Raw genomic sequence first — 27575 nt, 5'->3', positions numbered from 1 at the left:
TTAGGAATTTATTATTGGAAAGGATTTCGAACACGTGTGAAAACGAAACCGGAAGTATCGAAGACAAAAGTGTAGTGGCCAAGTGAGTAAAAGCGATTTCCTTATTTTTTACATTCCATACTTTTAGTTTTTAGGTCTAACGGTTAGACGAAGTTATGAAAGGAAAGTTTACTTAAACATTTCTAATATAGAAATAAACATTTCATTTCAATAGTCGATATTCTATTGTGAGATCTGACTTTTATCAGATCCACTTTTTTTTTTAATAATTCGTCTTAGGAATTTTCCCCTAGTATAAACATCCTGTCAAAAAACGGCCCTGGACGAGAAACTATGCGTCCCGGCCAAATAACCATCAACAATCTATTTGTCTTTAGCTTGTAACCTGGATAGTCTTGCAACATTAGTTTATAGTTACCGTTAGAACTCGTCGCATATTTTTAGTCCCGGGAACACCTCTGACACAAATCGTCATTCCGCTTACGATCACGTGACCGATTTTCCCAGGCAAAAACTTATAAAAGCCACTCCTTCCACCCCCTCAGGGGAGTCTCTTATCATCTGCCGGAAAAACGCCGTCGCTCGTCGTCACCGACTCGGACCTTCTCCGACGTCTCCGCGCTCAGTCGCGAACATATATAAAACTGTGCAAATGGGATACTAATCTCCCATCGAGGAAATCAAGTGTTAACTCTCTAAGGAACTAAATTGAGGTATGAACCGCAAATGTAAGCTCTCTCTCGACCCCTACGCGCATTAGGGAAATTAGTTAGATATTTGTAGTTGTGTCCATTGTTATATCTTAATAAATCTTGTTTTTGCTGTTAAATGGTCTCCTCTGTGTCTCGAATATCGCTTCGCCTTATCGTCGACCCGATCCGTCTTCTCTCCTATCCGCTCGCGTAACGCGTAACGCGTAACGATCAGAAACGAACAGCCATCCTTGACAAGTAAACCGGAAACGGGAGATACGACTTAGCGTCCAAGGGAAAGATTCGATTCCGTGCCGTCAAAAATGTATTTAGTATACTGCATTCAAATACTGAGATTCGCTACACTGATTATGTCCCTTGGTTATTGAGCCTCTAATAACAATTTTAGGCAATTGTACGTAACAACGACAATAAAGAGATCATATTCATTTCAATTTAAAATTTAGTTACACCAAAAGTTTAAATATTTTAATATCTTGTTGGACTGTCTTTTCTTTCCAGCACTGCGCGTCAATCTGTTTGGAAGTGATCGTTCATTAATAGTTTTTCTGTTGTGTTCACCAATTCTCTGATCATGGTTGTTCCAACGTGCTTTTCACTTCATTTCTGTTACTAATTTTAAGTCTCCGAATTTTTCTATGTAATTTATTCTGAAAATATTCGATTAGATTTAGGATTAAAGTCTGTCTGTGACTCAATCATTTTTTGAAAAGTGTACGGCAGCGACTTAATAAGATTCTGTTGTAGATAATTATCATGATTAAAATGGAAGATAATCGAGATCCGTAGGTTTGCAGCGGAAGTATTTACATTCTCTTTTGAAATATATCCACATTCTACATACATATTTTCTCATTAAACACACGTTTTCCAATTCGATAGACTACCATTTATACCCAAACCATAAGACTTTCTTTTCCATTTTAAGGAAAAGTTTGTGTCAATAGTTACTGTATAAGTGGCTGGAATCTCCAGATGAACGATACAAATAAATAAAGAAAGAAATAATAGTTACTGTATTCACAGTTCGACCAACAGAGCCAAAATGTCAAATTTGCAGTCGACTGAAAATATTACAAGATTGAACTAGTTATAATCTTTTATTCTGTGTTTTCATATTATACGTAGTAAGTCAATGTAAACGTCTACAATAACAATTCCTATTTAGACTTAATTTTACATCCCATTTGTGTGAGAATCGGGGGTTAAGCGACGAGGTTTACCCGGTTTCCGACGACGGGAAGGTGAGTCCCGCTCACGGGGCCAGTGGATGGCAATTTAGGAGGGCAAAAAAAAGGAACGTCTCGAGTGAGAGGTCGCGAGTAAGTCGATAAGGTGTCGGCTGTGTTCGAGTAGCCACACATATTTAAAGTACTAAACATATTTAATAAAGATACTATATAAAGGATACATATACGAATAATAATAATCGTAACGACAATAATCCTTAACGGAATTTCTAATAAGGCGGTTAGCGGGGTTTACGCCGTACGTATTCGCGAGCAGAAAAAGGCTTTTAATCCCCTTTCTCTATCTATTCTAAACTAGACCTGGTTCGACTGAGGGAAGAGAGAGAGAATTCTACTTAATAAGTCAAGAATTACTTCGCTATTTGTTGTCGTCGGCGTCAATTAGTGTCGAAGGGACAAAGGATGAAAGTTGGTCAGTCCTGGTCCGGGGTCTTTGACGTCATTCTCGCTAATAGGGGTGCGAGCCCTTTCTATACCAAATTCGAGGGGGTGAGAACTGTCATACTGTCAGGATTTATACGCACACCTGTTGGTGCGTTCGTGTCTGGATCTGGCTAGTACGGACGCCGGCAATTGAGAAGTTTGTTTAAATTATAGACTTAAGTACTGTGCAGAGGTGAATTTAAAATATAAATTTCTATAGATTTGACAGCTCTTACCTATCAATTAGCGTCTAGCTGACAATAATTTCTACAATTTGGTCAACAATTTCGATATTGTTTATGTCAAACGTTGCGCTCCACGACGAAGTAGGTGATTTATTGCTGTAGTCACGTGTCACGTGCAACAAACAAAGGATGAAAAACATCGCTTATTCCCGTCTTGCCGACTTTATCGTCTATCGAGTTACCGTAATACAAACGATTGTTTCTTTCTTGTTGATATATAAATTTTAACAATTATTTCGAAGATATCGTTTCGGTCGTTGACCTTGGAAGGCTTCCTTAACATTCTTACTTGAAATTCTTACATAAAATTAAAAGGTTTATAAAAAAAGCGATAATACTAGATAAGAGAAAGGGGGGTTTAGCCCCTGCATTTGCATCCTGTATAGATAATTTTCGTGTAGACAACATTTTAAAAGAATTTTCATAAAATTTACAAAAGACACTTGATAAAAATTTATTGGTATTTTAGTAAATGTGTACACTGTTTATCTGTAAATATCCTGTAATTTAAAAATAAAATTTATATATATATATATATTTTAAATTAAAAAAGACAGTCGTTTTGGTGAAAAATTTTTCTAGACGATCACCACTTTTTATTCTTATTCTAGAACAAACTTCTTAGATGACCAGACCTTCCTTTTTAGGCTTCTTAGCCATCTAATGTTAAAAATTTAACATTAAGTATAAATTTGTCTAATAATTAAAATCGTTTTATTTTTTCATTTAGCTTATCTTGACCCTGCAAATACAAAAACAAACTAAAAACGAGAAGAACGAAATTCAATCTTGCAAAAATGAAATCCATGATTCACAGTTAAGAATTTGTATTTCACACCTTCCAACGTTATGAGTTCCTCTTATCGAGAAGTTATGAGGAAAGTATACTTTACATTAGCCTTTAAAAAATACAATACTTTTTAACGTCTGAAGCTAGCATATTATACAATTTTTTATTTAATAATAGAAATGAGTAAAAATATGAATAATACATTCTAATATTAAATTTATTATTAATATTAAAAGTCACGTAAAATTAAATTTTATGCAATTTATTTCATGTATGTTTTTATTACTTTCAGTTGTTCTTTGGACAAAACACAGTTTTGAAGAAAATATTTTCCAAGTTTATAGAGAAAATTGATTGATGGATAAACTGTTTTATTTATATCAGTTCCCTTGGTTTGAAAACGAGCAAAAGGTCTACTGCAAGGATACAGAAAGAATATTCATGGAGACATAAATGCACTTGAAGAATGTTTTACAGAAACTGTTTACTTTAAAATATCATCTCTGATTAGCTGTTGTTGATTATATTAGTAGCATAATATATTTATACGCGAACATTATTATCTTTAAAACTAACTTTTGTGTGTGTTGATACAGAAATGTTCTCTTAAATATAAAAATTATTATTGATTTACTTATTGGTTTTAATTAGGAAAGTTTTTATTATATCCATAAAATATTATTTACAAATATTTTTTTAATTGCAGAGGAAAGAAACCAAAAGAAATTTTCTTGTAAATACTGTAAGAAGAATTTTAAGACTAAACAAAATTTGAAAACTCATGAAAGAATCCATACTGGAGAAAAACCTTACATTTGTGAATGAGTGTAAACAGAAGTTTACACAAAAAGCAAGCTTAATAAGACACGTTCGAACACACACTGGAGAAAAGCCTTACAGTTGTGACGAAGTGTAAACAGAAATTTACGACGAAAGTCAAGCTTAATAACACACTTTCGAACACACACTGGAGAAAAGCCTTACAGTTGTGACCAGTGTGAACAGAGCTTTACAACTAAACAAAGATTGCAAACTCATAAAAGAATCCATACAAGAGAAAAGCCTTACAGTTGTAACGTGTGTAAACAGAAGTTTACGCAAAAAGTAAGCGTAATTAAACACCTTTGGATCCACAATAGACCAAAGTAACATTGAATGTTAATTATGTCCAGCGAAATTCATTCAAAATTATGATCCAAAACTACATTAGAATATTAACACTTAAAAATTTTGAAGGAATATCAGTTTTAATTTCTATTGATGTAAGCAAAAGTGGTTTCAAATTAAAATTGTTTTATTAAGTTGAAAAAATTTCAATCAAGAGACATCGCAATGTTCATATTCAAATGTAATTATCTTCGAATATTATAATTATATTAGGAAAAAGTAAAACTTTTGTCGATCTCGATATTTTATAGCACGTAATTTCAAAACAAAATTAATATTTTCGAATTTGCTGAAATTTTGAAATTTTAATTATCTGTTTGAACATACAAAACAGAGTTTATTTAGAAATTTGTTCAAAAGATTTGGTTACTATTGAATCTCATAATCATAACTTCATATCAATATTCCAATAATTTATGTATAATTAAAATATTCTTATGTAAAAGTTTTTTGAATAAAAAGTGGTTTTATCGATACTTGCGTGTATTAATTATAGTTATAGTTAATTTACTCGATCAGTAATTAGGACAGTGCATATTCTGCTGTAATTCATAATACGGGAAATCCTCGTATATTCGAACTTCACGTGCACGTCTAAAATTTGCCTCATTGTTTGACAGATAAACACGGTCGTGTTTTACTAATTTTTTGTTTATAACCACTTTTTACATCTGATACGAAAACATTTTGTGCAAAAAGTCAATTTAAATTTTTTGAGTTGCAATTTAAAAACATTTTAGACCTATAAATTCCCACTGTTGTCTGGTCTTCCTTCTTCTCGAAAACAGTGGCAGATACTATAGATACGCGTCAAGACCAGATATGAAAAGCTTAGTGGCAATAACACTCGATAATCGAATTTCCAATTTGTACAGTAAGCCACGTGATTTCAATTCAAAAATATTCTCCAGAACGGAGTTAGATTGACGATCCACGTGACTCGATTTTTTTCTGGAAAAATATTATGCACAAGAGCAAGACGCTGCTAAAATCGACAGCATATATTTTAAATTGAATTGATTAAATATTACAGTCGATGTCACAATTATTTTTGCTCGTGTTTATTAATATATTGGCAGATGAGCCCGGCGTTTCTGGTGCAAAAAGTAACGTTAGCAAAAATTAAGAATATTAGATTATAGCCGATCTTATCCGTTTTCACCGGTTGCAAGAATTAGGTCCCTCTGTTCCAAGAGTGAGTGGAGAATGTTTAGATGGGTCTAAAATTATGTTTGATTTCCTGCAAAAACGCAAAAAACCGCATCTAAAATAGTACAGGAGTTACAAAAAGATTTTAACAATATGATTATTTCGTATACATTAGAAAGTGGCAAAAAGATTTATTTTTAGGGTAAGTATAAGTTTTATAAAGAAAAGTGTAAATGCTAATGATGTGTAAAATCCTCATTAAGTTCGACCCTACCGGAGACAGGATAAATGACATCCCTTCTTATGCTGGTATAGGCCCTTAGGCATATGCCACGTGACTTGCCGTTAACCCTCTTGCTCCGGACATGAAGAATTTTCTGCAGTTTAGAGTTAACGGTTTAGAAAAAATATTTATTGAGAACTATACATCTTTAGACTTACGCATGTTTTACGATTGTTTTCTTCTGTGTTTAATATACATAGAAAAAAGTTGTTTTGGATTTTTTATATTAAATAAATTTGTCATTTTAGATTTTTTAAATAAACACAACTGAAGGTCATCTATAGACTAGAGGTAAATGTTCCTTTTTCTGTCTTTTTCTTTAATTTTTTTGTTGTAACACAAAAATTAGCACATTTATTTAGTTTATTACATATGTCCATTATACTTTTCATGATTTCTGATGATTATATACTGCTTTTAGGTAAAAATAAATATATATATAAAGTTACTTTTGTTGATTTTCTTATTATTTTAGTAGTTTTTGTACTAATTTAAGCTGTTATATGTTTGTTATTGACATCTTTCTGTTATTTTTCACATTTTTGTTTACCTTTGTTAATTACTTTATAACATATAATAGTGACAAATATTGTAAACAAAAGCACGTGTTTTAGTTGTGACGTGAGAGGTCATGTGACCGCAGAAACGCCTGGTGACGCCATTCTACTTGTTGTGACTTACCTATGACGTAATATCTAAAACAAAAATAATTTAATATATTAAGTGTTTTTCATTATTTATAACTATAATTTCGCTAAATAAATTCATTTATTGTTGAGTTATTAATGATAAATTTAACTTAAATATATTAAAAGAATAAATGAATTTTATTATGAAAATAATTATAATAATAAGTTATTAGAATAAAAACTACAGAAAATACATTCTAATAATTATATTGTAATATATTAATAAGTTAAATTTATGTTATAATATATAAAATATATTATTTGACTATAAAAAAAATAATTTCTATTCTGATCTTCAGATGGCATTAATGTAAATAAATATAAAGTAAAAACGGAATATAATTTAAAAGTTCAAGTAATTCTACTTAATTGAAAATTTGTGAAAATATACAATTCTAAATGTTAATATTTATCAATTAACAGGACTTATTTTACTGGAAAATTATGGATGCAGATATTTAGTCTTATAGATCAGAACAAATATTTTTTATTTAGTTCACCCGAACACATACACTTTATGTGTTCAGGAATAAGACGTATACCAAACCAACTTTTCCCATTGAAAGTAATGTAAAAATGATTAATTTGTTCTCATGTAAAAAAACTTCTCTTGATATGGTATATTAATGGGGTTGTAAAATAATTTAAACATTAAGCACATTAATAAAAAAAATAAATTTTATTATAAATTTTTAAAGTTATTACAGTATATTGTATTATTTAAATCATTAAATCAAAATCAAATCAAATCAAACTCTCCTTAATACTAATAATTTGCCATTTTTTGAAACCGTGTCGTATTTTTTATATTTGTCCTATAAGCGCAATAACGACAATAATAACAACAACAACAATAATAATTAAATGGCAGAAGAATTTGAGAAAACAGAAACGGCACCTTTCACCCGAAATCAAGATTATGTACAGGCCGCAGTGGCGTGCCGTCATTGGAAGCGATGGAAGCGCCGATTCCACCTTCCAATGACTTTCCCTTGAATTTTATAAAATATAAATTTTCATATTTTAACGTACTTTGAATTAATTAAAATTAATATTTTATTATAACTGCATTATGTATCTTTTACAAATTTCTATACTACATGTGAAAAAAAAACGATAAGATTGCTATTGTATATTCGAATAATTCGGTGGCGGAAGAAATGTCGAAACCGGGTCAGTCTCCAATCAGCCAGATTATATAGGCATTAGCACATGCGGTTTACAATGCACCAACCTCACCCGGTTTAGCTCACCCGGCTAAACCGGTAAGCGACACACTCGTAAAGAGTACAGCTTTATATCCCGGAGCGGTTGTGGGCTGTTAGCCACCTGCCTGTCAACTTCCAAGCAGCCAGATTATAGGCATTGGCGCATGCGCTTTACAGAGCACCAACGTCACCCGGTTTAGCTGGTGAATGCTTCACACATAAAGCTTCTAACTTTATATCCCGGACCGGTTGTGGGCTGTTTAGCCGCCTGCTGCTAGATATTCGGCCGTCTAAATATAAAAATAAACAATATTTTATGTTATTTTTATATACGTTTCTTCGCAAAAGTATATTCATACAATTGAATATTTTGTACCAGGTATGTATAATTGTATATCCATCACAAATTTTATTTTACTAAGTAGTTTTAATAATTTTATTTTTAATTTTAGCCCTTATATCACGGCTAGAGATTTAAACTGTAATTGTGATATTGAAAATTTACTTTAAAAAAGTTTTGGCTCAAGACAATATAATGAAAAAGAAGCCATTATTAAAAGAGAAAGACCAACGTCTAAATTAAATATAAGTACTTCGACAAAAAAATTTGTTCGACATTTTCACGATAAAATTTATCAAGACGTAAAATGGCTTTGTGGATGCATAAAAATGCAAAAATTGTTTTGTTGGCCTTGCCTATTATTTTCAAATAAAATTAGTGTGTGGAATAAGAATGGCTTTGACGATTTAAATAATTTGAGTAAAGCTAGAAAAAGACACGAAAATCGTAAATGTCACATCGATTCTTTCGTAAAATTGAAGCAATTTGGAAATCAAAATAGAATAGAATTTAACATTAGTAAACAATATAAAATTAATATTGAAAATTATAACAAGATAGTTACGGCTAATAGATATATTGTATCTAAATTAATAGATATTACATGCTTTTTAGCAAAGCAAGAATTGGCATTTAGAGGGCATAGGGAATGTATTGAATCTAATAACAGAGGTAATTATATTGAACTCGTTTCTTTATTAAGTACGTCAGATAATCAATTAAAAATGCATTTAGAGAAGTCTACAGTTTTTACTGGCTTATCGAACAAAATTCAAAATGAGCTCGTTAATTCGTTAGGAAACGTTTTATTGCAAGAAATTAAAAAAGAAATTGAAAACGCAAAATTTGTTGCTATAATTGTAGATGAAACAACGGACATTAGCCACAGAGCCCAGATGTCGACTGTATTTCGTTACGTGAAAGAAAACGGTAACGTCGAAAGAAAGATTTGTGGGCTTTACTGATGTGAGTGAGAACAGAGACGCAAATTCGTTATTCACTCACATTAAGAGTTACTTAGACGAATTTCAATGCACTAAAAAATTAGTGGCACAAACATACGACGGTGCTGCCGTAATGGCCGGACAACATAATGGTGTCCGAGCTAAAATTAAAGAAATATCCAAACATGCTATTTTCGTACACTGTTATGCTCACAGATTGAACCTAGTTTTCTCTCAATCTGTTGGATATATAAAAGAATGTAAAATATTTTTTCAAACTATGACAGGATTTTCTTCATTTTTTTCTAAATCTTCTAAAAGATCTCACGCCTTAGATCTAGAAGTCAATAAGCGTTTTCCTTCAGCCACACCTATTAGATGGAATTACAATAGCAGGATTGTAAACTGCGTTATGGAGTATAAAGAAGAATTAAAACTTTTGTTGTTGAATATGGTTGAAAGTCCAGAACAATGGGATTCTGATACTACAATTGCCGCAAGAGGATTATACCATTATTTAATAGATTTTGATTTTCACTTTTTATTACTAGTTTTTCATCAAATATTTGCACATTCAGATATCCTTTTTGATATATTACAAAAAAAATTTTAATATAGCATATTGTATTACTAGAATAAATCACTTTATTGATTTTTTACGACAGAAAAGAAATGATTTTGATTTGATTTGGGACGCTTTGAAAAAAGATGAGACTTTTTTAGAAATTCAACCAAAAAGAGGAATGAGACATACTGATATTGAGTCTAAAAAGGATTTATATAGACGTCTGTTTTATGAAATAATGGATACATTGATACAAAATTGTATTGACAGATTTGCCGACATAAAATCTCTAGAATTTTTATCACTTTTAGATTTTAATAATTTTCAATATTATGAAAAACAATTTCCCGAAGAGAGTTTTAATGCTTTACGTAAATTTTATGGAGAATTTTTTTATTTATGTAAATTACGTAGTGAATTGCAATATTTATATTCGTGTCCGGACTATATTGGCAAGTCACTCTTAGACATAAAAAATATAATTAACGATGACCTAAACAAAGACGTACTAATAGAATTATATGGTTTAATATCATTAATTTTTACAATACCATCTACCAGTGCGTCTGTTGAGCGTAGTTTTTCAACAATAAAGCGAATTCATACATTCGCCAGGAACGCTCAGTCGGAGGAAAGATTGTCGTCACTAGCGTTGCTTTCTACAGAAAAAGAACTTTTAAATACGTTGATGGAATCAACGACGAGTGACTTTTATGATAAAGTAATTAACGACATTGCGGGAAAACATCGCCGAATAGAGTTAATTTATAGAAAATAAAAAAAAAAACAAGTTTTTCTATAATTGTATTATGTATGTATTATTTGTATTCTAGAATTAAAGTACATAAATTGTTTATTTTTGTCATTCGCAGGTACGAATGGACCCTAGACCATCACTGACGCGCAATTAACTGATTTTCCCTGAAAGTCGGCTTCTTACAGAAACACAGCTTCCCTATCATCAAATGTCACGGCACGCCACTGGTACAGGGTCAACGATATTAAAATGAAGTAAATCGTGCCAAGTGATCGTTATTGCGCATATAGAACAATAATCATCTGTTTAGAAATTGATTTAACCCCTTTCGCAACGTTAGCAGATTTAATAATGTCTTTATTTTTCACGATTGACAATATCGTTGTTCTCGGAATGCAACAGTTAAATCTCTCTGCAACTTTCATATTTCTCAACAATCTTTTTTCAGTTCCGTTGTGATTCTAGTAACATTTTTAGTTTTCTGCTGCTTTTCATTTGCCTTTTTGCAATTCATGATTACTAAAAACAATAAAAATTTTACTTACAAATTAAAATCAGAAGAAATTTAACAAAGTTATAAACCGTGGCACCGCGAACGTCTAATCTGGTCTAGTACACCGATAGTGCTACTTGTTTATGGATGGCGGATATAATTGAATTAAGTCGTATACTGAGCAAAATTTGTTTCGTCCAAACAGAACGTATTCAAAAGCAGACGTATATACCGAGGTTTCACTGTACTTATGTTAAATGTCTGTTAAGTAATTATATTCAAATCTCCTTATCAAGTTGATTAATTAATCATTTACTGGTGCAACTACCCTATAATTAACACAGGAAAGTATCGATGGAACGACTTTTTATTCGAGAAAGTTTTACATAAACACATTTTAATTATATATTGAATATTGTAATGTTTTTTAGTTGAAACTTTTCGAATATTAAAAAAACATCATATTAATTTATAACTAATTTTGATTACATATTTCGATCCTAATACATCAAAAGAAAAAAAATTAATTCAAGTTCAAACTTTCAAAATGTAAATATTTTAATGTAATTTTAGAACATGATTTAGAATGAATTTAACTGGATATAATTAACACTCATATATCTTTCGTCTGTTGTGGAGTCTGAAAGTGCCTAATTAAGCTTCCCTTCTCTGAAAACTTTTTTATACACTAATCACAACTGTAAGGCTTTTCTCCAGTGTGGACCTGAAGGTGTTCAATTAAGTCGGACTTTTGTGAAAACCGTTTTTTTACACTCGTCACAAGTGTAAGGCTTTTCTCTGTGTGGATTCTTTCATGAGTTTGTAAATTTTGTTTAGTTGTAAACTTTTTTTTACACTCGTCACAACTGTAAGGCCTTTCTCCAGTGTGGACCCGAAGGTGTATAATTAACTGAGACTTTCCTGCAAACTTCTTTTTACACTCGTCACAAGTGTAACGCTTTTCTCCAGTGTGGACCCGGAGATGTTTAATTAAGTGAGACTTTCGTGAAAACTTCTTTTTACACTCGTCACAAGTGTAAGGCTTTTCTCCTGTGTGGATTCTTTCATGAGTTTGCAAATTTTGATTTTGTGTAAACTTTTTTTTACACTCGTCACAACTGTAAGGCTTTTCTCCAGTGTGGACCCGAAGGTGTATAATTAACTGGACTTTCGTGAAAACTTCTTTTTACACTCGTCACAAGTGTAAGGCTTTTCTCCTGTATGGATTCTTTCATGAGTTTGCAAATTTTGTTTAGTTTTGAAATTTTTTTTACAATGTTTACATGAAAATTTCTTTTCGTTCTTTTTTCCTGCAATTAAAAAAATTGTTTTTAAATAATATTTTATCCATGTATAACAGAAAGTTTCTTAAATAATAACAATAATTAAAATCAATAATAATAGTAAATTAAATAATAATAGTTTTATATCTAAAGGCGAATTTCTTCATAAAAACACAAAAGAGTAATTTTAGAGATAACAAAGTTCAACCATAAATGTATTATGTTACTAATATTTTCAACAACAGCTAATCAGGGATGACATTAAACTAAACAATTTCTGTAAAACATTGTCCACGTGTATTTATATCTTCATGAATTCTTTTTATATCCTTGCAGTGGATCTTCCGCTTCTTTTATATTTTTAAACGAAGAGCACTGATGTAAATAAAGCAGTGTATCTAATACACAATTTTGTTATAATCTTGGACAACATTTTCTTCAAAACTTCATTCAATGTTTCATCCAAAGAACGTCTAAAAGTAATAACAACATACATGAAATTAATTGCATAAAATTTAATTTTACATGAATTTAACATTGAAATGTATTATTCATATTCGTATTCATTCTTATTCTTAAATGTAAACTTATGTAATATGTTAGATTCAGATGATAAGGATATTGTATTTTTAAAATCCTTGTGTTACGTATACTTCCTTCATGAATCGTTCTCGTAAGAGGAACTCGTAATATTGGAAACGTGTAAAATACAAATTCTTAAGAGTAAATCATTGATTTTATTCTTCCGAAAATTGAATTTCGTTTTTCTCCTTTTTACTTTCTGTTTTCTATATTTTCAGGGTGAAGATCAGCTAAATAAAAAATAAATAAATAAAATAAAACGATCTAAAATATCAGAAAAATTTATTTTCAATGTATATTGTACAGTGAATAAAATTTCTATTCTCTACGCTAAATTTTTAAAAATATATATATTCTATTTCTAAATTATTCGACATTTACAGATGAACAGTTTACGCGTTTACAAAAATAACAATAAATTTTTCAGAAATCTATTTTGGAAATTTTAACTTTTTTGTGATGATGTGTCATTCGTGAATTTTTTGAAAATTGTTTTTAAAAGATGTCTATACGAAAAATATCTATCACAAAATGTAAATGGTGGGCAAAAATAACTCTAAATTGGAATAAAACTGTTACTTCAAGTTTGTAATATTTTTAGTCGACTGCAAATTTAACATCTTTGGCTCTGTTGGTCGAACTGTAAACAAAATAACAATTGGCACAAGCTTTCCCTTAAACATGTAGAAAGAAGTGTTATTGTGTGGGCGTGGATGTCGACCTATGTAGATAGAAGAGATAGAAGACATGTGTTTAATGATGGAAATATGCATGAAGAATGTCAATACATTTCATTAGAGAAATGTAAAATCTTCGCTGGAAAACTACGGATCTCGAATATCTTACATTTTCATCATGATAATCATCCAAAACACGGGTTTTGTAAAGTGGCTGTTGTACTGTTGGCAAAAAATGAATGAGTCACAGACAAACTATAAACCGAAATGTAATCGGATATTTATAAAAGAAATTAGATGAAAAGATCGAAGACTCAAAAATTACTACTATAAATGAACTGAAAAGTACGTTGGAACAACAATGATCTGAAAATTTGTGAACACCACAGAAATCCTATTAATGGACAATCACTGCCAAAATCGTTGAAAGCTGGATTGAAAAAAAAGACAATCCAACAAGATATAACAAAAGATTGAATATTTTAATAACTAAATTTTAAATTGAAGTAAATGTGATCTGTTCCATGACCATTGTTACGTAATTTTGTTTCTCTACTTTTCTATTCTAAGATGGAATTCTTAAGTAAAATAAATTTGTTATAATACTTGTTGTTTTTATACACGAAATAATAAAACAGATTTATATATTATATAAATACAGTCAAACCTGTTTTTATGCGCTCTTTTTATGTGCGATTTTTATTTGTGCGATTTTTTTTAATGCGAATTTTTAATTTGTGCGGTATAGTTGGCGACTAGTCTCGTGCGATTCGTCATGTCTTACGTTGACTTATTATAGCATAAATGCACTTATTATAGTAATATTATTGCATGAATATGCAAAAAATGAAATAATTTACTTTTTAAGTCAACAAAACACCACCTGGACAAAAATATGTAAAACAGACGATAGACCAGACGATGCAGTCAAGTGCTGACATCTGCTGTCAATAAATTCTATTTCGTACGGTTTTGAGTTATTTTCTATGTGAGACTTTGTTTTATGCGGTCCCTATTCACCGCATAAAAAAATATTTTTTAATTGTGTCGCGAAAACTATTATTTACAGCCATTCGTGAAGTTTCGTGAGATTTTTTTTAATGCGTTTTTTTTAATGCGGTCCCTATCCCCCGCATAAAAACAGGTTTGACTGTATATATCCAGAAATTGAAAGTTCTTATTACATTTGTTGCTTCATTCGCCAAATGACTTTGAGTTACTGCATATTTCGAAATGAATTACGAAAAAAAAAATGTAAAATGACAATTAAAAAATAAATATCAAAAGAAATGATAGAATCTTAAACATTAAAAATTAAGAAATTTGCCTAAAATTGTTATTCTTATTTTAAACTTGTATATTTTCTCGGAAAAATTATTTCAATATTTAAAATAATGAAAGTAAATGACTTTAACTTATTTCGTATAAAGACAAAGTTTCATTCGAATTAAATGACAATGCATCTTAAATTGGATGTAACGAGTTAGAGTCAAGTTGAAAGTATTTAATAAACACTTTAAAAACTGTTAAATTTTGTTTTAAAATAGAAAATAAAATGTAGCAACGAGTTGCATGATTTTTCCGTCAATAACATTTAAAACTGCTAAAAAAAATTCCGTGTAATCGAAAGATGTACCAAGTTAATTAATCTAACTGCTTAATACTAACGATCTTTGAAATTTAAATTTCCATTTTGTTATTTAAATTACCTCTCTTGGGTACTGATCGAAACTTTATCGTAACAATAATTCAATTTAAGAATGAAACATTTGTATGTAATAAGTTATACAATATTTCATAAATGTTTTATACTTAATACAATTACTAAATAGTTGTAAAATTGGAGAGTTTCTTCTATAACTTATATAAGTCATTATTATGTATTATCATTCAATTATATACTCGTGTTTCAATGAATACGATTAAAATAGGTAATATGATGTTTACACATCTAATTATTTTTTGCAAACTTGGAAAATAATTCTTTCAAAAGTTTAATTTTCTTTCAAAGAACAATGAAATATCACTTGAGCGATGAAAAAATCTTGCAACGAGTTTCAGAAACATTTGGTAGCGCCATCTGTTACGATATTTTATTAAAAATAACTTTTTATACTTCTAATTATTATAAAATGGCATAAAAAACTTTTTTAAGAATAGGGGAGGTTTAATGAAAAAATTCAAAATGCTAATAACGAGTAAAATCGATCATTATTCGTGATCTTTACTCAAGATATGACACACGATTAAGGTTTATCTTCCCACCTCGATTAACCACCAAAATTTAATAGCATTAATCTCCGTAACATAGAAACCTCCCTGCAAAATTTCTGAAATTAACGACAATGAGCACAAGAGTTATTAAGCTCCAAACAGGGTGAACAAAATCGCGCGCCCTTCACACACACACACACACACACACACACACACACACACACACACACACACAAACACAAACACAAACACACACACACAAAACAAAACACACACACACACACAAACAGTCAAATCTCCGATTTTTTTTGTAATTTTTATTTGTTTTGTTTAATATTAACTCGACGTTTCAAAGTCCCGAGATAAAAAAAAGTAAAAAACTTGGAAATTCATTTTTTGATCGATCACCACATTTTCTCTCTGCTGTATATAACAAGAGGGAAAATAATTACTAGAGTAAAATAAATTTTCTAAACTACAAAAAGAAATCAATTTGAATAATTATCACAAAAATAACACACTACCCGAATATTCTACGTATTTCGTTTAGCTCACACACCCCTTCTATGACGTCATGAAGTCTACGTTTAGGTCCGTATGTAAGAATAACCCGAACTGTTAAATTAATGTATATAAAACTACAGTATAAGACTAAATAATCTGAGCTAAAGGTAACATGTACAAATAAAACTTATAAATTAATATTTAAATTATTCTCTAAACTAATTTATTACATTTTATATTCACAGGTTGATTATAGGCCGATATTACTAATACAAAAGCCGTTGTTTGCAGGTGTGTATTCCATACAACTCCTGTAATTTTTGACCGATTGAGATAAAATTTTGGTCATATTCTTTTTATGTTCCTAAGAAAAATATCCGCTATTTTTTGCGGAAATACTAACTATATAATGAATGTTTTATCGATTTCGGATCGGCGTCGTACTTACGTTGCAGTGACGTCTGTAACCTAAACGAGATCACTGACGTCACCTCAATGTAATTATCGAGGGAGTTTTCCTTTGGCTGCAGGTTTAAATATGTTTGCAATTGACGCATTTTAAAGTTATAATATTAAATTTAAAATTTAAACTTCAAAAAACTTCTATTAGAAATTTTTTTAAATGTTTCGGTCCTGACCACGTGACGTTGCATTATCCAATAGGAAATAACGATCTAACTAACCGTTAGCTTTAATCTTTACTGTTTCCTAAAAAGCATTCAGTCGTGCTTGACAGAGAAATTATTTTATATAATTTAAACTTAATTTTATGTAATAAATTCATTTAATTTGAACGTTTTCGATAATTTTAAATGCGCAATACAACAATTAGTATTAATAACTCTGCTTCTTGACCTTAACTTATTATTCAACGTATTTTCGATTTATATTTTCGGGCTTACCAAACACAGCAATCGAGGTATTTCAGAACAATTTATTACACTTTGCTAATTATAAAATTTATTACAATTGTAAATAATTGTATACTCGATTGCTGTGTATGATAAGCCCTAAAATGTAAATTACAACAATCTTCGTTTATGCAAGAATTACGTATTCCATTAAGGCTGAATGAAATATAAATATCTAACAGAATGCTGGGTCAATATTTCATTTTTATTGTTAATTAAGTAGTATTAAATCTATGGAATATCCACTATTGTAATGAAACGTTTATTTCTACATTAGAAATGTTTAAGTAAACTTTCCTTTCATGACTTTGTCTAACCGTTAGAGCTAAATAAAATTATGGATGTAAAAAATAAGGAAATTGCTACTCGAAACCCCTTTTGTGAGTACAAAAGGGGTTTCGAGTTCGTTACTTTTTACCTTGCGTGTGGAGATTCTTTCACTGTAATTTTAACTAGCTTCGTTCTGAAGTTCCTTTTCTTCTTCACTTATTAGAAAAGATAAATTCCATTATTCTATATTCCCGAGTCTTCTTCAATCTAAAAACAGAAAGAAAAATAGACCTCGTCTACACAAGGTGAGTGAGTGAGTGCCTTACCACTAGACTATTCGTCTACTTCCTCTTTCTTTGTTTTCTTTTCACACGTGGTCTAAATCCTTTCCGAGAATAAATTCCTGAACAAGAAGGGAACCTCTCAGCGATGGGAACCCTAATTAAGGAAGTTTCCCTACATTTAGAGCAGTGTTTCTCAACCTCTAACGAATCGTCGCCCCTTCAATAAAACTGTTACGTAGTATCGTCCCCTTCACTTCGAAAAAAATTTTGTTGGGCGTTAGCCTCGGCCCTCAAATTTGTATTGCATTGAATAGACTAGTGATTAGTTAATGTTATTTGTTTCATTATTGTACGATATAACGAATAAAATATCTAATTATTCTTAATATAATGTTTTACTATATCGCCCAAAAAATTTTTTCCCCAAAAATATAAATTGTTACTAATCGCCCCCAACATGGAAAATCGCCCCCGTTGAGAAACACTGCTCTAAATGTAGGGAAACTTCCTTATTCTAAAACCAGACCCTATTCTCTAAATTTTAGAGAATAGGATCTGGTTTTAGAAGTTATAGGAAGATTTGTTAAAATTCTAGAATTGTAAGAATATTTTAATTAAAAAGTTGAAGAAATTCAAGAAAGTTACTAAAAATTTATTTGTGGCCCTGAGTGTGCTATGTTAATTTGCATATAGGGAAAATGGACTGTTTTCAATACGTGCATCTGCTTCTGATAAACTGATTCGCTAACAAAAAGAGGGCCAGACCGGTCCTTTTTTTTAGTCCAATGCGCAAGTGACGTATGAAGATTATTCGAATGTGGAGTCGTAATATGTAACAAAGAGCGAAAATATGAAGAAATAAATATTTTATTTCACCACATAAAAAAGTTAAATTTAAAGATACTTCTTTTTAGCAAAACAAAAAATGACGTCACTATATTAAAATCTGCAGTTCTATAAGCTTTAAACTGTAAGGAATAATAATAGTAATTATAATAATAATGTTAATTATTTTGCCGTATCATTATGTTACACGTAAAAAAAACCCAAAAATTGCACTGGACATTCCATAACTTCAATGTCTGGTAATTTACCGACACGTCTATCATAGTGCTGTAGACAGGTGTAACTTCCAGTCTTAAAGCTGAACACTGATTTCATGCTAGGCGCGAGAAGCAAACGCGGTCTGAATTTCCCATCACTGTGACCGGTCCCCAGAGAGCTATTTCTAAATGAGACGTTAGACAGGAAAAAGGTAACAATGGAACAAACAAGGGCAAATAAGACAGTACTAAATACAAAATTTAAAATATTAAAATTATCTTAGTAACGACTTGTTAATTCACGGTACTTTTAAATACTTCTAACCACTTATAAAATAATTTTAAAAGGTCGGCTTTTATGCATAAACGTGTTTCTTCCTGATACATGGAGTTTAGCTACTTTACTTCGAGACACGTGATTTTATGAGTGGACTCATAGTCACGTGGTTTAGAAGGAACGTAAATGTTCATTTTCAACGGAAAACGAAAGTTCAGAGAGTATTTCCGTGTTAAGGTCGATTTACACACAACAGTGACGCTAACCGTGCAGTATGTTTCGTTCTCTCGGTGAGTAGTCATGCAGTTTTCTGAGGAAGAATTGGCTATCATAGCTATATGTTTGGACGAGGAAAAAGAAATCCAATCAAGAAAGCGCTGCAAGTGGGTACATCAAGCATGGACAAAACGGTCAATAGAATGGGAATTTCATACACTTTATAAAGAATTAATAGATGATGAAACTAATGTTTTGAATATTAATTAAATAATAATTACAATAAAGAAATAGGTAATCGCCTATTCTCTAAATTTCCTTAATTAGGGTCTCCATCGCTGAGGAATTTCCTTTTTGTTCAGGAATTTATTCCTAGAAACGATTTAGACCACGTGTGGAAAGGAAAAAAGAAACAGGAAGTAGACCGAAAAGAATAGTCTAGTGTTAAGGCAACTCCACCTTGTGTACACGAGGTCTATTTTTCTTATTATTTTTAGATTAAAACAGACTCAAGAATAATGGAATTTATCTTTTCTAATAAATAAAAGTGAAGAAACTTCAGAATGAAGCCAGCTAAAATTACAGTGAAAGAATCTCCACGAGCAAGATTAAAAAAGGAACGAACTCGAAACCCCTTTTGTGAGTAAAAGCGATTTCCGGTTAAAATGCACCTAGGTAGTCCAAGATGGCGGCGTTTCCGGTTGCGACTGTCGACGCTCCCGACGGCGACTGTTGGAAGCGAGACGCGATCACGTGACCCGTTCGGAAAGCTTAGCGCTGGCGACTGTAGAGGGCGTTTTTCGAAATCTGGCAATTTTTGTATGCAAATCGCTTCGTTCGTCGTAGATTTTTTCCTTGCGGTAAAATTATGCAAATTTTCGTTTCCTTTCGCATGGTCGTGTTCTTTTTTTTTTTTTTTTTTTTTTTTTTTTTAACTCTTTCCGCCCTATGGGCACTAAGAGGGCCTCTTTTTGCAAGCCATTATGGGTTCGGCCAGGCCCACAATGGGGCGACCGGGTGGTGAGGGACGGGGCCCGACATATCTGGACGGACCACCCCCCGAAAAATTCCTGGGGATTTTTCGACCCGTCGGGATTCGAACCCGGGTCCCCCAGAGCGGTGGGCTGCCACCTTAACCGCTCGGCCATCCGGCCTCCCTTTCGCATGGTCGTGGCTATGCAAGACGCTTTTTCCTTTTTTGGTTCTTTAGAATTTTCTTATTGCTGTTTTTACGGTATGTGCCTCTTTTTTCCCTTTCGTATCGAGGTTTATTCCTGACATTTGTTTATTTCCTGTATATTCTCTTGACATTTTGCATTTTGTTTATTTCGTTTTTTTCAAAATTTAAAAAAAAGAAAGAAAAAAAAAAATAATAATATCGACCGAAGAGATATTTTCGGAAGAATTCTGGACAAGGTGTGCTTCGCTAATGTTTTTCGAATTGCTTGGAAGCGAATTTAACGATTTGAGAATGGACGAGAGAATTCCGTCCGACGGGAAATTGGCCGTGAAACTAAGTTTGCAACATGTCGAGGCCGTTTGTACCGTTTCTTCCCGTGCGTCTAAGTTGGTGTACCGTGCCGACAGGAACTTCCGTGGCGATGAGATGCGTCTATTGTAAAAAGAACTCCTCCGCTTTCGAAGGTACCTTTAGGGGTAAGTGCAGACGCATTTCTTGGGGCATAGTGTTTTCCTTCGTATGGCACTTGCTGTGCTTGGAATGCACGCTAAAGAACGCGGCCTTTGCATGCTCTATCAGTAGTCACACGTCTGTCGATTGGGCAAACTACTTCCGTCTAGTAATGATGATAGCCGTGGAGAATGTTTCGTCGTTTAAAATAGGAGGACCCGGCAGAACCGTGGAAATCGACGAGACCGTTATAGCCAGACGTAAATACGAAAAGGGTCGCAAACTGAAGGGTACGACATGGGTAGTCGGCGGAGTGTGTCGCGAGGATAACGCATGCTTTGTTTGCAAGGTCAACGACAGAAGCGAGGAGACGTTGAATTGGATAATTTCGAAATTCGTTAAATCTGGAAGCACGGTTTTTACCGATGAGTGGAAAGGTTATAATCACATAGACGACCTGGAAGGTGTAGAAATAGTTCCCAAGACGGTGAATCATTCGAAAAATTTCGTGGACCCTCAAACCGGCGTAGTACACACTCAAAAGATAGAAAGTCTATGGGGAGTCTTACAAACAGAAAGCATTTGCCCAAACATTATACCGAGGATTTGTCGGATTCTTATCTGAATATGTTCATGTACAAGAAGAAGTTTAAATGGCACCAACTACGGCCCGGAAAACGATTCGAACTGTTTGCGAAACATTTAAGTTACATATATCCGGGATCGGGTAAGATCCCCGTATGGAAGGAACGGTTGTCTGTGCCCGCCGCCCCAGAATTCCGAAAGAAAGAGGAGGAAACGGAAACGAAGGGGAAGAAAAATACAAGTGGGAATGTAAAACGGACGAAGAAAAGAAAAGAATCGTCCCAAGCAGAATCGAAAACCGGTCACCACGTCGTCGTTGCCAAAAAAAAAGAAAAGAAAGTGACAGCCTTCGGAAACGTGAGTAAAATTTTTTTTCGAAAACTTGTATGTTGTATGTAAAAACTACTACTACTATTTTTTAGTTAGGTGTCGGCGCTTTTCCGAGGTAGTCACGTCAGCGCCGGATCCAATAGATGCGAGGCCCGATTGAATTTTTTTTTGCGGGGCCCATCAAACTTTAAATAACAAAATTAATTAACTGTTAATTTACATATTGAAATATGTTGTTTTATTTTTAATAATAATATACCTAGATATTTATTTTTGTAACATGTATTATTTTTAAATATATAAATTTTGACGTGATGCGGGGCCCCTTCAAGCGCGGGGCCCGATTAGCACCAATCGCCTCACATACGGCCCTGAGTCACGTGATCGCGTCTCGCTTCCAACAGTCTCCGTCGGGAGAGTCGGTAGTCGCTACCAGAAACGCCGCCATCTTGAAATACCTCGGTGCAAATTAACCCGATTTCCTTATTTTTTACATTTATAATTTTACTCTTTAGCCCTAACAATTAGACAAAGTCATGAAAGGAAAGTTTACTTAAACATTTGTAATGTAAATATAAACGTTTCATTTCAATAGTCGAAATTCTATAGATTTTATATTCACTTAATTAACAATAAGAATATCGGCCCGTAATTCTCTTAGATATTTATATTTCATTTAGACTTAATCGAATTCATTTATTTTTATGTTTTAGTGTGATTAATCAATTTATATTTACCGTTTTAAAAGCTTTGACAATAAGAAAAGATATGTATTTTTGAAACCGTGTTTTCTTATATGTTGAGCATCAAACACAAGACCGTGTTATTTATTAAACACTTGGCACTTTTCCACTTCTATTAGTTGAGACGAGATTTTATTTCACTCGTTTCGGGCATTTCGCCCCTCTTCCGTCAACTAATAAAACCATATACAACATTTGAAATAATATAACACACACCGATAGATACCACAAAAATTAATTTAAAACGTACTCGTTAATTTCTTGAACTCAATTCTTGAACTCAATCATTCGTCATAACCAGCAGAATATGCAAATAGTCAACAAACAACTGCATAATAACGAGCTAGCGCTAGATGAAAAGTGAGTCTTTTAGTTAACACCAGGTCCAAACGTTTATTGCTTTATGTCAAGATAAAACAACAATGAAGAAAAGAAAAAAGTTAGTAAAAAAGAAGATTAAAAATTTATTGCGTTCGAATTTAAAAAGTAAGATACCGAGTATGCTTAATATACCGATATGTATAAAATAAACCTGTCTGTTTACATATTTTAAAGGAAATTTCACAATTTAATTAGCCGTACGTAGAACATGTACATTTGTTGCTGTAACTTTGAGGTCCAAATTGTGCTGTGCACGCGCAGCCTTGAGTTCAAAAAATTAACGGTACGTTTTAAATTAATTTTTGTGGTATCTATCGGTGTGTGTTATATTATTTCAAATGTTGTATATGGTTTTATTAGTTGACGGAAGAGGGGCGAAATGCCCGAAACGAGTGAAATAAAATCTCGTCTCAACTAATAGAAGTGAAAAAGTGCCAAGTGTTTAATAAATAACACGGTCTTGTGTTTGATGCTGAATAAGAAAAGAATCAGATGTCGTGTTACCCAACGTAATTCTTGCATAAACGGAGTTTGTTGTCAATTATATTTAAGGCTTATCACACACGGCAATCGAGTAAACAATTATTCACAATTGTAATAAATGTTATAATTAGTAAAGGGTAATAAATTGTTTTGAAATACTCGATTGCTGTGTTTGGTAAGCCCTAAAATAGAAACCGAAAATACGTCGAATAATAATGTAAGGGCAAGAAGCAGAGTTATTAATATTAAATTTATTGACAACATTCAGATCAAACAAATTTATTTCAATAGAAATAAGTTTAAATTAGATTAAGGTTGAAGCTAACGGCTTCGTTAGATCGTTACTTTGTATTGGATAATACAACGTTATGTGGCACGAAGAAAACATTTTTAAAAAGTTTGTAATAGAAGTGACACGATACGGCTATGTTCTTTAAAAGTTTATATTTTAAATTTAATAAAGTAACTTTAAAATACACAATTTGCAAACATATTTAAAACTGCAATGAAGAAAAAAAGATTAACCTCACGAGGTAACTGACGTCACTGCACCGCCAACTATATAACTATGATGCCGAATCGAAATCGATAAAACGTTTAATATTTAGTTAATATTTGCGCAAAATATGTATCAGCTTATAATCAACTCGTGTTTATGAATATAAAAAATAATAAATTCGTTTAGAAAATAATTTATGTATTAATCTATAAGTTTTATTTGTAGAAGTTACCTTTAGCTTAGATTAAGCCTATACTGTAATTTTATATACAATGTATAAGGGATATTATCTGAAAGTCACTTGTTATTAGTGACGTTCTTCTCTTCACTTTGAATCTCGTGTAGTTCTGACCTTCTTAACAGTTTGGGGTCATCGTTAGGCAAGGACCTAAATTTAGACAAGTTCGACAAAGTCGAACATGGGGAGAGAGGGGGTTGAACTTTATTGGATGTTCGTTTTATTTCATTAAATTTTATTCAGTTTATGCATTTTCTATTATTCATACACAGATAAAAGTTTTGCAAGAATTTGAGTTTTGTTGGACGTTCAAAGAAAGAAGGGGTACGAAAACTTGGACAAACTGGAACAAAGAGAAAAAGGAAATAACAAATTGAAAGAAAATGAGAACGTAATTTGTGCGCACACCCTTTTATGAAGTTCAGCCCGGGCCGCATGTACCAAGAGGAGCAAGTGGGGCCTGACTATAAAACTTCACTCTTCACAAACAACTATATAAAAACGGCCCAGTTATAATTGCGAATGAAAGTACTTATTTTTAAATAATAAATCTATGATATAAAAATAAGAGGCTTTGAGAAATTTGCCTGGTGTTCTGAGGTCTCGCATCTAGTATCATTAGCGTAATGGAAAAGATTGATTTCGTGCCGTCAAAAATCTATTCTATAAACCGCAATCGAATACTAGAATTGCTTCACTGATTACGCTCCTTGAAGATTGCGCCTCTAATAACAATTTTAGGCAATTCTACGTAACAATGGTAATGGAACAGATCACCTTAATTTTAATTTAAATTTAGTTACACCAAAAGACTGAATATTTCAATATCTTGTTGACTTTTCATTCCAGCACAGCGTTCAATCTGTTTGGCAGTGATCGTCTATAAATAAGTTTTCTGTGGCAATTTTCTGATCATGGTTGTTCCAACGTGCTTTTCACTTCATTTTTGTTAGTAATTTTAAGTCTCCGAATTTTTCGACTTAATTCATTCTAAAAATATTCGATTACATTTAAGATCAAAGTCTGTCGGTTACTCAATCATTTTTTGGCAAATTTACCGCAGCCACTTTATAAGATTGTGTTCTGGATCATTATCATGAATAAAATGGAAGATATTCAAGATCCATAGTTTTCCAGCGGAAGTTTTTGCATTCTGTTTTGAAATACTGTAGACCTTCTATAACACGGTAGATACGTTCCGTGTTATATGAGTCCGTGTTGTACGAGTCACTTAAACACATGAGCCAATCACAGCCCGGCACGTGTGCAATTTAGGGGCTACAACTGTTTAAAAGGTTTTCTTCTATAAAATTAATCGATTCTAGACTAATTTGACTCAACATTTCCAAATCACGTATAACTTTTTGTGAATAATCAATATAAACTATGGTATAAACAAAAAATTGTAGGATCACTTACCGAGTGTGCACCGTTTGACGACGCCATTGCTTAAGCTTGTTTTCGTCGCGGAGCGGCTCATTGAACGGCGGGCGCGTGTTTCCCGATAAGTTATTTTCCTGCGAAAAATACGCCGAACTTTGGAAACATCATCAATATAAATATAATTTTTATGGCCGTTAATCAATAAATAGACTTTTAGTAGGTCCGCTGCTCATTTAAACTCAACGGTTTGTACAATATTTGCTATTGGTCTAGATTCGACCAATCCTGTCGCGACACGAGTCGGCGATGACGTTTTACCGTGTTATACGAACACGACTGCGTTTTTTTCGCCGTGTTATACGAATCCGTGTTATAGGAGAATCTACTGTATATCTACATTCTCCGTACATATTTCATCAGTAACCACACCCTTTCCATCTCCATAGACTACCATTTATACCCAAACAATAACGCTTTTTTCTCCATGTTTTAGGGAAAAGCTTGTGATAAGTTAACATTTTTGGCTCGTTGGTCAAACTATGACTAGAATAAATCGACAGTTCGACCAACAGAGCCAAAAACGTTAAATTTGCAGTTGACTGAGAATATTACAAGCTTAGTCATAATGTTCTATTCTCTGTTTCATATTATAGGTAGTTAGTCAATGTAAACGTCTACAATAGCAATTCCAATTTAGACTTATTTTTGCATTATGTATAGATACTTTACGTATAGACATCAGTTTAAAAGAATTTTTATAAAATTCACGAATTACACTTCATCATAAAAATTTATTAGTGTTTTAGTAAATGTGTACATTGTTTATCTGTAAATATCATGTTATTTAAAGATAGAATTTATATATATTTTGAATGATTTAGCCTAAAGAATAGAAATTTAAGTCACTCTACAACATCCTTTGAATATAAATTTGTCTGATATTTAATTAAAATCGTTGTATTTTTCTATTCAGATACTTTTCATCCTGAAAATACAACAAACGAACTAAACAGGAAACGAACGAAATTCAATCTTGCGGGAATGAAATCCACGATTCACTCTTCAGAATTTGTAATTCACACGTTCCAACGTTGTGAGTTCCTCTTATCGAGGAGTTATTAGGAAAGTATACTTTACATAAGCCTTTAAAAAATACAATAGTTTTTAACGTCTAAATCTAGCATATTATACAATTTTTTATTTAATAATAGAAATCAATAAGAATATGAATAATACATTCTAATATTAAAAGTCACGTAAAATTAAATTTTATGCCGTTTTTTATTTCATGAATGTTGTTATTACTTTCAGTTCTTTGGACGAAACACAGTTTAAAAGAAAATATTTTCCAAGTGTATAGAAGAAAGTGTATATTAGTTGAATTGCATTACTTACATCAATGCTGTTCATTTAAAAAGAAGCAAAGGATCTGCTGCAAGGATATAAAAAGAATATTCACGAAGACATAAATACACTTTTAAAATGTTTTATAGAAATTGTTTACTTTAATATGTCGTCCCTGATTAGCTGTTGTTGAAAATATTAGTAACATAATATATTTTTATACACGAACATTATTATCTCTAACATTAATTTTGTGTGTTTTGATACAGAAATCTCTTTAAATAATAATTTTTATATTTAAATTAAATATTATTATTGATTTATTTATTGTTTTTATTTAAGAAAGTTTTTATTATATATCGATAAAATATTTAAAGCAATTTTATAAATTGCAGGACAAAGGAACCAAAAGAAGTTTTCATGTAATCACTGTAAGAAGAATTTCAAAACTAAACAACATTTGAAAACTCATGAAAGAATTCATACAGGAGAAAAGCCTTACAGTTGTGACGAGTGTGAACAGAGCTTTACAACGAAACAAAGTTTGCAAACTCATAAAAGAATCCATACAGGAGAAAAGCCTTACACTTGTGACGAGTGTAAACGAAAATTTACACAAAAGGCGAACTTATTTAAACATTTTCGAACCCACACTGGAGAAAAGCCTTACACTTGTGACTAG

The 27575-nt window shown here is 31.9% G+C and overlaps 1 protein-coding gene across 1 annotated transcript; it reads left to right on the top strand.

Annotated features, from left to right (window-relative positions):
- The first annotated feature begins 4202 nt into the window (after nt 1–4202).
- Nucleotides 4203–27575, top strand: LOC136971273 (zinc finger protein 585A-like). Its single transcript, XM_067265733.1, has 5 exons — nt 4203–4331; nt 4418–4525; nt 16522–16567; nt 20865–21458; nt 27289–27575. Exons 1-5 carry the CDS (start codon nt 4203–4205, stop codon nt 27573–27575), a joined length of 1164 nt encoding a protein of 387 aa, XP_067121834.1.

This window comes from Centruroides vittatus, unplaced genomic scaffold (assembly GCF_030686945.1).
Source record: "Centruroides vittatus isolate TY-2023 unplaced genomic scaffold, ASM3068694v2 contig_2430, whole genome shotgun sequence".
NCBI classification, from domain to species: Eukaryota; Metazoa; Arthropoda; class Arachnida; order Scorpiones; family Buthidae; genus Centruroides; species Centruroides vittatus.
Note: the sequence above shows the minus strand (reverse complement) of the source record. Positions and strands in the feature narration are given on the sequence as shown.